Source organism: Piliocolobus tephrosceles, chromosome 17 (genome assembly GCF_002776525.5).
Source record: "Piliocolobus tephrosceles isolate RC106 chromosome 17, ASM277652v3, whole genome shotgun sequence".
Taxonomy (NCBI): Eukaryota; Metazoa; Chordata; class Mammalia; order Primates; family Cercopithecidae; genus Piliocolobus; species Piliocolobus tephrosceles.
The window spans coordinates 69,778,614-69,790,367 of NC_045450.1; the positions used below are offsets into that span (position 1 = coordinate 69,778,614).

The 11,754-nt window shown below is 55.5% G+C and overlaps 1 protein-coding gene across 1 annotated transcript in view; it reads right to left on the reverse strand.

Annotated features, from left to right (window-relative positions):
• CIBAR2 (CBY1 interacting BAR domain containing 2) overlaps positions 1 to 8,485 on the reverse strand; it is a 10,749-nt gene extending 2,264 nt beyond the window's left edge. Inside the window, exons 1-6 of the mRNA XM_031934446.1 lie at positions 8,466 to 8,485; positions 5,780 to 6,014; positions 3,563 to 3,631; positions 3,379 to 3,480; positions 3,201 to 3,206; positions 864 to 968 (exon numbers count right to left, since the gene is read on the reverse strand). Of these exons, the coding sequence (XP_031790306.1) occupies positions 864 to 968; positions 3,201 to 3,206; positions 3,379 to 3,480; positions 3,563 to 3,631; positions 5,780 to 6,014; positions 8,466 to 8,485 (537 nt within the window). The remainder of the gene's footprint in view (positions 1 to 863; positions 969 to 3,200; positions 3,207 to 3,378; positions 3,481 to 3,562; positions 3,632 to 5,779; positions 6,015 to 8,465) is intronic.
• Between the last annotated feature and the right edge of the window lie 3,269 nt (positions 8,486 to 11,754).

The following is an 11,754-nucleotide window of genomic DNA, read 5'->3' on the forward strand; positions in this document are numbered from 1 at the left end:
TGGGTCACACCTGTAATCCCAGCACTTTAGGAGGCCAAGGCAGGTGGATCACTCGAGATCAGGGATTCGAGACCAGTCTGGCCAACATGGTGAGACCACCCCCCCATCCCTACTAAAAATACAAAAATTAGCCAGGCGTGGTGGTACACGCCTGTAATCCCAGCTGCTCCGGAGGCTGAGGCAGGAGAATCACTTGAACCCGGGAGGCGGAGGTTGCAGTAAGTGGAAATTGCACCACTGCACTCCAGCCTGAGCAATCAAGTGAGACTCCATCTAAAAAAAAAAAATCCCCAGGTGGCGTGCACCTTTGGAGAATGGACTGAGCGGGCTCGAGAGCTGGGGAAGGGATCTCTGTGATCAGCCAGTCCCACCACTCTGAGCTCCTTTTGTAAGAGCTGGGGCTCTGGGCCAGGGGCTCTCTGTGGCACTGGGCTGGGGATCTGGGTGGCAGGAGGAAGGCACCCACACCCAGCTGCTGGGCCTCAGCGTGGCTGGTTCAGGGAGGGGGTTTGGAGCTATGAGGAGAAAAAGAGGTTACAGCAATCTGTGTGGAGAGGAAGTGGAGCGTGTGTGTGGAGGGAGACAAACTTCCTGGCTAGGAGCTGGACCTGAGGCCACCCGGTGGCTTCCAACTGCGCTAGGACAGCTGCCTTGAGCACCAGCTTCTGGTGCCCTGTGGCCAGGATTAACTGTGCCGTGAGCCTGTGTCAGCACAATCTGACACCTGCCAGTGCTCACACATGTACACAGACCCACACACACACACTCATACTGATGCATGCACATAGACACATGCACACACATGCGTGCACACACACACCAGACAGCCCAGGGCGCCTCCCATCCCGGCCGACCACCTTCACCTGCAGGTCCTTCAGCTTCTGCCTCTGGAAGGCATCCACTGTCTCCTCCAGCTGGAGAGTGGTGCGGCTGGAGTCCACGGCGGCCCTCTGCACTCTGGTCTCTGCCTGGTCAGGGACACAAGGGGTAGAAAGTGTCATGGGGGTGCTTCTGGCCCTTAGACACCTTTCTGAATCACTGTCTCTAAACCCTTCTCTCAGGTCAGCTCTCCTGCCTCAAGGGACGTCTCTTGCTAATTTGGTCATCAAAGGAATGGCTGAGTAGGACCCCAGCTGATGGAGCAGTCACTGGAGTGACACACACCAGCTTGCTAGCTGTGTGACCTCAGGCAAGTCATTTACCCTCTCTGAGCCTCAATTTCCTTGCTTGTAAACAGAGAACAGTAATGAGACTTGCTTAGCAGAGCTGTTGTAAAACTTAAACAGTGGCACCTGCTGAACCCTTGTGACAGGTGCTCCACGTTCATTGATAATTAACTTCTTTCTGCATGAGGAACACGTTTAGTTAATTAACTCTTTCATTGTTTTGATCAACATCTGTAGACGCCTACTCCACGCCAAGCCCAGACATCAAGAATCTAGCTTTTAGAGTTGAACACCTCGGAGGTACATTTGAAATTTGCAACTTAACTGCCTGCGTGACCTTGGGCAAGTCACTTTTTTCAGCTTCAAATTCCTCTTTAAAATGGGGACTTAATGCCATCTTCATGTTTGTGAAACGCCCGAGAAGAGACAGCTGGGGATTCGCATCTAGGAAGCCCCCAGGACAGAAGGGAAAGCTGTTGTCACTCAAACAAATGGGTTGCAGAGACGGTGGGTGACCCAGGCAGGAGCCAAGATAGAACCCGGAGGTGGTCGGGCAGGGCTGTGGCCCCCATTCGTGTAGGTCAGGACTCCCCACACTTGGCACTAGTGTCTGGGACACTGTGGGAGGTTTAGCAGCATCCCTGGCCTCTCCCCACTGGATGCCAGGTGGTAGGTGGGATAACGGCCCCCAAAGATGGCTACATCCTAATCCCTGGCACCTGCCAATACTCCCCTTCCAAAGCAAAAGGGCATTAGGGTAGCAGGTGGAATGAAGGTTGCTAACCAGCCATCCTTGCCATGGGAGAATATCCTGGATTATCCGCTACACCCAGTGCAATCACAAGGGTCCTTACAGGCAGAAGAGGGAGGCGGGCAGGAGAGTCAGAGGAGAGACGTGACTACAGAGGGAAGGTGCAGGCTGCCAGCTTGAAGACAGGGGAGGGGCCACAAGCCAAAGGATGTGTGTGGCCTCTGGAAGCTGGAAATAGGCGAGGGCACAGACTCTGCTTGGAACTTCCAGAAGGAACCCAGCCCTTTCCACACCTTGATTTAGCCCAGTGGGCCCACAATGGACCTCTAACCTCCTGAACGGTGAGAGTCTGTGGCCATTTTTCACCACAGTGTGACAAACTTAACACGTTCTAGCAGAGCTCTCCAATCGTGAGCCAGAAACATCCCCGGATAATGAAATGCTCCCAGGTGAGGACCGCTGACTTGGCTCCGTTAAGGGGCACTCTTTGTGGCTGGGCCTGTAATCCCAGCACTTTGGAAGGCTGAGGCGGGTGGATCGCCTGAGGTCAGGAGTTCAAGACCAGTCTGGTCAACGTGGCAAAACCCCGTCTCTAGTAAAAATATAAAAATTAGCCGGGCACAGTGGTGGGCGCCTGTAATCCCAGCTACTGGGGAGGCTGAGGGGGCAGAATCGCTTGAACCCTGGAGGCGGAGGTTGCAGTGAGCCTAGACTGTGCCACTTGCACTCCACCCTGGGCAACAGCACGAGACTCTGTCTCTCAGAAAGAAGTGGGGGCACTCTTTGGATGAGGTCACACAGTCACAAATCAGTTACACATACAGCGGAGGTGACTAGCCCTCCTCCAGCTCTCACCCTACCTCCCGTCCCCTGCATCTTTCCCACGGGGCCGGACAGTGCGACAGAGAGCGTGCGGGCTCCCCTCCACCTGCTGTGCCCCATGAGCTCCTGTAATTGCGTCTCTGTGAGCCCTGGTTTCCTCCTGCAGACAATGGGGATGAGGCTAGTAGTGCGCACCTGATATGAGCATTAAACAAGTAACTGGCGGGGAAGCCGTGGCTCGTGGAGGGAGTGACTTGTTGGATGGTGTCAATGATGGGACAGAGCCCAGGTCTCCAGACCCCCAGAGCCCCTTTTTACCGGTACCTTTGGCTTTCCCGTCCTGAGCACAAGGTCCTGCACACACCTGCTTCTGCCGAGGTAAAGCCTACCTGGCCGTTGTGTGAGGTGGTGTATTTCCTACATGTGATTCTGCCTGCCCCAGACAGACATGTGACACTCACCTGGGACTGAAAAACGTGTGTTAAGGAACCGAGTTAAGCCCAGGCAGCCCCGTCGGGGTGGTCCGCCCGCTTCACAGCCCCTGCCCAGCGGGCCCAGGCAAAGCAAACCCCAGAGGACATGCATGTGAGTGGACACCCTGGCCCAGCAGCCCCAGGCTCCACTTGCAGGGAAGGATGCGATCATTTGCCGATCCCAGGGTGACTTCTGTCTCAGTTTCTCCAGCTTTTCCAGTTGTTTGATCTCATGATTTTGGACACGTTTGAATTTCTTGATCTCAGCCTGCAGAAAAGGAGGAGGCTGTTTCCTGGGATCCCACAGGGCAAGACGGGGACGCCACCCACGCCAAGGTGCCCCAGCTCACCCGTGTCTGCTTGATCTGTGCCCCGTAGAGCTTCAGGGGGTTGACCACCTTGGTCTCCAGCCTCTCGACCTGGGGGAGCGGGGACACCAGGGGATCTGAGTGAAGGGCACAGGGTGCTGCCTGCCTCCAGCCTGGGCATATAAAGTGCAGCCTGCACCCAGGAGCCGCGTGTCCAGAGCTGTGGGGTGGGGGAGGGGGAGCGTGAGGTGCCCTCCCTTTTCCCAGTGTATTGGAGGCACTGAGCCTGGGCTCAGGGCCTGGCTCTGCCTCCTGAGAGCTCCAGCAACGAATTCGATCTCTCGAAGCCTCATTTCTTCACCTGTCAAATGAGGTCATGGGTGCACCCACCAGGGTTTCAGGACAGTAGGAAGATGGTGCCTGGCCCAGAACTCAGGGAGTGTCATTACTTAGGAGGGCAGGACAGGCCCCTGGTGTGTGCTCGGTCCCTCTACATGACAGCCCTGGCCCCGTCTCCCAACTGCCACACAGGGTGGCGATGACAAACCCACTTTGCAGATGAGAAAATTGAGCCTCACTTTGGGGACAACACTTTTATTGAGAGTCACAGCAGGGCTGGGCGCAGTGGCTCATGCCTGTAATCCTAGCACTTTGGGAGGCCGAGGCCGGCAGATCACCTGAGGTCAGGAGCTCAAGACCAGCCTGGCCAACATGGTGAAACCCCATCTCTACTAAAAATACAAAAAAGTAGCTGGGCGTGGTGGTGCACGCCTGTAGTCCCAGCTACTTGGGAGGCTGAGGCAGGAGAATCGCTTGAACCTGCAAGGCTGGAGGTTGCAGTAAGCCGAGATCACGGCACTTCACTCCAGCCTGGGCAATAGAGTGAGACTCCATCTCAAAAAACAAAAAAACAACAAAAAAACTATAGCAGCCTCTTGCCCGTTTTACATTCAGGAATGTCTTTGTGAGGGCCAGGAGCCATCTCTGTGAATGCGTAAACATCAAGGAAGAGGCAGGCTCCTGGTGTCCTGGTCTTCCTCCGATCTCCGTGGGAATTTGGCGTAGACGCCTGGCTCCGAGCTCTGCCACCTGCTTGTCACAGAGCCGTGAGAAATTTTATTTTTCCTTTGGTTAAAGGTAATTAACTAGGCCAGGCATGGTGGCTCACATGTGTAATCCCAGCACTTTGGGAGGCCGAGGTGAGAGGTTGGCTTGAACCCAGGAGTTCAAGACCAGCCTGGGCCGCATGGCAAAACCCTGCCTCTTAAAAAATGTTTTAAATAAAATAAACAAAGATAATCAGCTAGCATAGGTGGCCACCCCATTACCAGGTGAAATTCGGATATACTGGTGAGAAATGGGGTTGTCAAGGCCTCTTACTGGGGGACTGTCATCATCTGTCTTGAGAACGTGGGCACCGTGGGCTGTGTCTGCCTGCCTGGAGAAGACAGTGCCTTTTCTGTCTGCACGATCTTCCTCGGATTGCCCATGACATGCATTGCTATCGGGTTTAAAGCTGTTCTGTTCTTTGTTTTTTGGTATTTTTTTGAGTCAAAGTCTCGCACTGTCTCCCAGGCTGGAGTGCAGAGGCACAATCATGGCTCCAGCCTCAACCTTCCAGGCTCAAATGATCCTCCTATCTCAGCCTTCTGAGTAGCTGGGACCACAGGTGCTAATTTTTTTATTTTTATTTTTTAAGAGATGGGGTCTTGCTATGTTGCCCAGGCTGATCTGGAACTCCTGGGCTCAGGCAATCTGTCCACCTAGGCCTCCCAGAGTGCTGGGATTATAGGTGTGAGCCATTGCACCTGGCCCTTTTTGATTTTTTTCTGCAATTCATGGTGAGGATTTTTCCAGGCTGGCAGGAATTTCTATTTTTAATTATTTCCTAAACACCCTGCAACCTCCTTGCCCCTGACTCCCCACCAGGGTTTCTGTTCCTTCTCGAGGCCCTCATAGGCCCTGGATGTGTCTCATTCAGGGGTTCATGGAGCCCCCAGGGCTGGCCTCCTGGGTTTCCTTGCTTTGTTGGGCCTTCATCCGACTCAGCAAAGCCTCCTGGGCTCTCAATCCTGCAGGCAGAGGCGTGACCCTGGAAAGGGTGTAAATGTCCACCCTAATGTCCACCCTAGGTGGATGTCTCTGGAGACACACCCGTTGGCTGTGGCCACAGCAGGGCTCCTGCAGCCCTCAGGCCTGACCTTGGCATTGGAGCCCGGGTGCCCCTCAGCATCCCAGACCCAGGCCGGCAGCACTCACCTGGGCCTGCCGGTAATCCTGCACTTTGGCCAGGTCCTCAGCGAAGCCCCTCATGGTGGCCCGCAGCTCGGGGTTCTCAGAGTTGGCAAAGTCGATGAGCTGCTTGACCAGCTGGTCTGCCTTGTCCCGCAGCCGGGCCGTCTTGCGCGTGTAGGCGGCCAGCAGCGAGCAGAACTGCCCGAAGTACTTCTCGGTGTTGGCCACGGTATTGTCCATCCCCCTCACCTGGCTGTCCCTGCGGAGGAGGGGACCTAAGCAGCCGTTCTGGGCAGTGATGCAGGGCCCCGGGCATGCCAGGAGCAGACAATGGTTATAAAAATAGGAGCTGCTGGCCGGGCGCAGTGGCTCACGCCTGTAATCCCAGCACTTTGGGAGGCAGAAGTGAGTGGATCACGCAGTAAGGAGATCGAGACCATCCTGGCTAACATGGTGAAACCCCGTCTCTACTAAAAATACAAAAAAAAAAAAAAAAATTAGCCTGGCGTGGTCACGGGCACCTGTAGTACCAGCTACTCAGGAGGCTAAGGCAGGAGAATGGCATGAACTCAGGAGGTGGAGCTTGCAGTGAGCTGAGATCTCATCACTGCACTCCAGCCTGGGTGACAAAATGAGTCTCCGTCTCAAAAAATAAATAAATAAATAAAATAGGAGCTGCCATCAGCCGGCCTCCAGTGTGGCACACACATGCCACAGGCTGTCACTCAAGGTGGCAGTATCAGGGCTGTTGAGGCTGATGAGGGGGATCTGCCTGGGCTGGTCAGTAGTGGGCAGGAATATAAACGTGGGTTTGGCTGCAAAGCTGGCCTTTTTCTTCCCTGGGATGCTAAAGGTGCTTTATCTTCCTGGAAGGGTTACTGTATGCCACAATCCCTGGCTGCAGAAGCCTCTTCCCTCTGAAATTCCCCTGTGCTGTCTTTCCCCATAGGCTGTCAAAATTCTTTTTTTTTTTTTTTTTTGAGACACAGTCTTGCTGTGTCACCCAGGCTGGAGTGCAGTGGTACGATCTTGGCTCACTGCAACCTCTGCCTCCCGGGTTCAAGTAATTCTCCTGCCTCAGCCTCCCGAGTAGCTGGGATTACAGGCACCCACCACCATGCCTGGCTAATTTTTGTATTTTTAGTAGAGACGGGATTTCACCATGTTGGCCAGGCTGGTCTCGAACTCCTGACCTCAGGTGATTTGCCTGCCTTGGCCTCCTGAAGTGCTGGGATGACAGGCGTGAGCCACCACACCCAGCCCTGACTCACCTTTAAGTGCTCCCGGTCCGGCACCTCCCCGCAGCAGGTGCACAATGACTGACCTGCCGCGTTCAGGCTTCTAAGACAGCCGTGGACGCCCAGCCTCTGCCTCCCTCCTGGGCTTCCTCACGCCTTCGCCTTCCCCTCATCCCCAGCGTGTCACTGTCCCTGCCTCTCTCCCTCTGACCGAAGTCCCCCATGTAATCCTCTCATCAAATCCCTGATGCGAGAAACGCCCTGAGGAGCAGCCCTCTGTCCAGACAGACCCTAACTCTCTCGCCACCCTCGCCGCAAAACACTCCGCGTGCATCGCCCTGTGAGCAAGGCGCTGCTGGTATCACCACGTGAAAATGGAGTGAACTGAGGCCCAGAGAGGTGAAGCATCTTGCTACAGGTCACACAGCCAGACACAGCCTCTGTTCCTGCAGGTAGGATCCTCAGAGCGCCATGATTCAGCAGCACAGGGGACAGAAGTCAGACACTGGGGCTCCCAGGCCCCCACCCCAGGCGTGTGCACCAGAATCCCTGGGAGTGCGCCTGAGAAGCTGTGTTTTCAAAACACATCAGGGCCAGGCACGGTGGCTCACGCCTGTCATCCCAGCTCTTTGGGAGGCCGTGGGGTGCAGTTTGCCTGAGCTCAGGAGTTCAAGACCACCCTCGGCAACATGGTGAAACCCTATCTCTACTAAAATACAAAAACTTAGCCAGGTGTGGTAGCACGCCTGTGGTCCCAGCTACTTGGGAGGCTGAGGCATGAGAATCGCTCGAACCCAGTGGGTGGAGGTTGCAGTGAGCCAAGATCGAGACTGCATCACTGCACTCCAGCTTAGGCTACAGAGTGAGACTCCATCTCAAAAAAATAAAAATAAAAAAATAAAAACACATCGGGTGCTTGAGAGGTTGCCTGGAATTCAAACCTCAGAGGAACCAGGCATGGAAATGAACGGGGCAGGGCAGGCAGGTTGTGAGAGTAGGGATGGCATGGGCTGCGGCGGCGTGGGCTGCAGCGGCATGGGCTGGGGCAGCGTGGGCTGCGTGGCGTGGGCTGGGGCAGCGTGGGCTGCGCGGCGTGGGCTGGGGCAGCGTGGGCTGGGGCGGCGTGGGCTGGGGCGGCGTGGGCTGGGCCTCCATGGAAGGGGGAGGCCTGGTTGGGGTTGAGGTGGGATGGGCGTTTTCCAGGTGGAGGCGAGAAAGGAAAGGGGATGAATTTGGCTACCCCAGATCCACAGGCAGTGATTCTGGAGAAGCAGAAGGAGGTCAGATTCTGGAAGCTTCTGTAGTTCCAAGCCCTGTCTTCCCTGAGATGGATGGAGGCGGAAGCGGCGTGGGAGGGAGGGCTCCCCCCACCCCAAGCAGCAGGTCCGGCTGCCCTCATCTTTCTGGGTGCACCGGGCCTCAAAACCCTCCTTCCACCGCCCTCGCAGCCAGGCTGGCGCCGGCCCACTCACCTGGAGAAGACGATGTTCATTGTGACCGGAGCTTTGGCTGTCCCAGTGGTGGGGAATAAGGACAGGGCCCCAGGGGTCCTGCAGGCCTGGGAGGAGCTGGGCAGGCTGGGTGCAGCTGTGTGGCCTGGGCTCCAGGGACGCTGCCACCGGGTTGCCAGGAGACAGGGCCGCCCACAGCAGGCTCTAGGAGGAGCTGGTTGCCCGGGCAATGCGCCCCGAGGCTGGGCTCCCCAGCCTCACATTGGCTCAGGGGCTACTCAGAGAAGAGGGCATCCCACAGAGGCCCACACTCTCCCTTTGAAGATGGAGGCTCTTGTGGAACTGGGCTGGTGCTTGGGGCTCCCCAGAAGGTAGCAGGGAGAGATTTAGGGGGCTTAGGCCTGTGCAGAGCCACGTGTGTGGGTCCTGCCCACTGGGCTCCTCCCTCCCTTCAGGGAGGCTGCGTGCCCCAAGCCCGCCACTGGCCTTCCCGGGGTCTAGGCTCAGGTGGGCGGGACACAGGAAAGCTCAGGTGGGGTGCAGATGCACAGGGTGAACTTGAGGCTCCCCAGGGTGGGGCAAGGAACCAGCTCAAAGGAGTGTCTTTCATGTTTTTATCAGAATTGCATTGTTTTTTCCCTTATTATAAAAGCACTACAGGGCCGGGTGCTGTGGCTCACGCCTGTAATCCCAGCACTTTGGGAGGCTGAGGTGGGCGGATCACGAGGTCAGGAGATCGAGACCACAGTGAAACCCCGTCTCTACTAAAAATACAAAAAATGAGCCAGGCGCGGTGGTGGGTGCTGTAGTCCCAGCTACTCGGGAGGCTGAGGCAGGAGAATGGCGTAAACCCGAGAGGTGAAGCTTGCAGTGAGCTGACATCATGCCACTGCACTCCAGCCTGGGCGACACAGCGAGACTCTGTCTCAAAAAAAAAAAGCACTATCTGCTCAGTTAGTAAAGTAAGACAATTAAGATACCACAGAAAGAAAATATAAACGTACATGTCAAATTGACTAGCTCAAGTCCAATACATTCTACTAATTGTATGATTACTGTATCTCAATGTATAGACACTTTACCTTCAGAAAAGAAAAAACATCAGGACAGTAAGGAACAAGGTGGGGGGCGGGCAAAGGAAGCGGCCCAGGCTGTTCTGTTACTTTGTATGTTTGGAGGTTTTCATTATGGAAATGGAAAGGGTTTTGTTGTTGTTGTTGTTTTTAAACATATATAAAAGCAAGGACTTTAGGGTCAGCTAAACACAGGTTCAAATCCCAGACCCTGCTCTGCTGTGTGACCTTGGGCAAGTCTCCTGACCTCTCTGGGCTTTAGTCCCCTCCCCTGCAGAATGGGATCATGACGGTACTTAATTAGAAGAAGTAAGTCCCTGACATGGGGGTGAAGGGACAGACACAGAGGCTCGGGCCAGGACCCAGAACTCATTGAAATTCCCAGTGCACAGGTCCATGCTGATGGCGGCTTCCCTCTCTGACCCATCCCCAGGTGCCCACTGGGCTGTGCCGGCTGACTGGCCCCTCCTCACGCTTCTCCAGCGATCTCATCATCACACTCTCTCCAATAGTCCCTTTGCAGACGCCCTGCCCTGTGTTCCCCAGAGGCCCTGAACAATGCATGGACCACCCAAGCTCTGTCCCTGCCGGGTCCCCATTCTCTGTCTGGGGCATGAACCCCTTCAACCTCCCGTGGGACGGCTCTAAGTAGCTCCCCGGGGTTCCATGGTCAGCGTGATTCCTTCCTTTCTGTGCCAGGCTGTGGGGTGGGGGGTCCCGTGTCCCCTTTGTGCCATGCAGCCATCACTGGGCCCCAGTCAAGTCACTCTCCTGCTCTTCCTTCACTCCTGGGGGCTGTGCTGGGTGGAACAGTGTCCCCCCAAATGTGTGTCTTCCTGGGGACCTCAGAGTGTGGCCTCATTTGGAAACAGGGTCGTTGCAGATGTGATCAGCTGAGTCACACCGGAGGAAGGTGGGCCCTGATCCCACCACTGGAGTCCTCATAAGAAGAGGAGATGGAAGCAGACCCAGGGGAGATGGCCATGCAGCCAAGGGGCAGGGACAGGAGTGGCACAGTGTGAGCCAGGAGCACAGAGAGGTGCCAGGGGCTGGAGAGAGCCCTGGAGCCTCCGGAGGGAGTACAGCCTCCCTAGAACCTTGATTTTGGACTCTGGCCCCACAACTGGGAGAGAAGAAACTTCTGTCATTGTAAGCCCCCAGTTTGGGGTAATTTTGCTATGGGGGCCACCAGGACACTGACACAGGGTCCAAAGAGAGCAAACCGTCCCGTGGTCTACCCCACAGGGTCTCGCCGGAGCCCCCTGACCTCACCCCTGCCCTCTCCCCTCCTCCTCCAACACACTCCTCCACCCCATCCCCTCCCCCCATATCCATCTCACATAAATGCTCTGCTCTGCTGGAATTGTGGGTTGTCTGTCCTAAGGGGTGTGGTTTTGTTTGTTTGTTTGCTTGTTTTTTGAGACGGAGTTTTGCTCTTGTCGCCCAGGCTGGAGTGCAACGGCAAGATCTCAGCTCACTGCAACCTCTGTCTCCAAGGTTCAAGAGATTCTCCTGCCTCAGCCTCCCAAGCAGCTGGGATCAAAGGTGCGTACCACCATGCCCAGCTAAATTTTGTATTTTTAGTAGAGAAGGGGTTTCGCCATGTTGCCCAGGCGGTCTCAAACTCCTGATCTCAGGTCACCCGCCCACCTCGGCCTCCCAGTGCTGGGATGATAGGCAGGAGCCACTGCTCCCGGCCCCTTTAAGGGGTGTATTTTAACTTCCCAACTGAACAGCCAGGTCCTGGAGAGAGTTTTGGATTATCCCCTTGGTGAATTAATTCCTTCATGCGCCAGCCTCCTGGAGGGTCTTCTTTGTGTCATGTGAGCCAATCCCTTAAGTAAATACTTTTCCGATTGGTTCTGTGTCTTTGCAGACCCCAGCTCTTCTAGGACAGGAGAGATCACAAAAGCCATGTCAGGTGTCTGCGCTTGGCCTGGTCTGCGCTACTGCCGATGGCCACGGGAGGGCAGCAGAGACCCATCTGGTGGAAAATTCCTTGCCGCAGAGGTCAAGTGGGCTGGGCGGTCCCCCGGGAAACCAGAGAAGAAGCTCAATTGAGAAAAGGCCACCTTAACACAGGGTAGGAGAGAGAGAGGAGGGTCAGAGAAGAAGGGCAAAGGTCTTAATTCGCCATCCTGGAAACTTTAAGCACTTTTTAAAAATGAAGGTTGGGTATGGTGACTCACACCTGTAATCCCAGCACTTTGGGAGGCCGAGGTGGGTGGATCACTTGA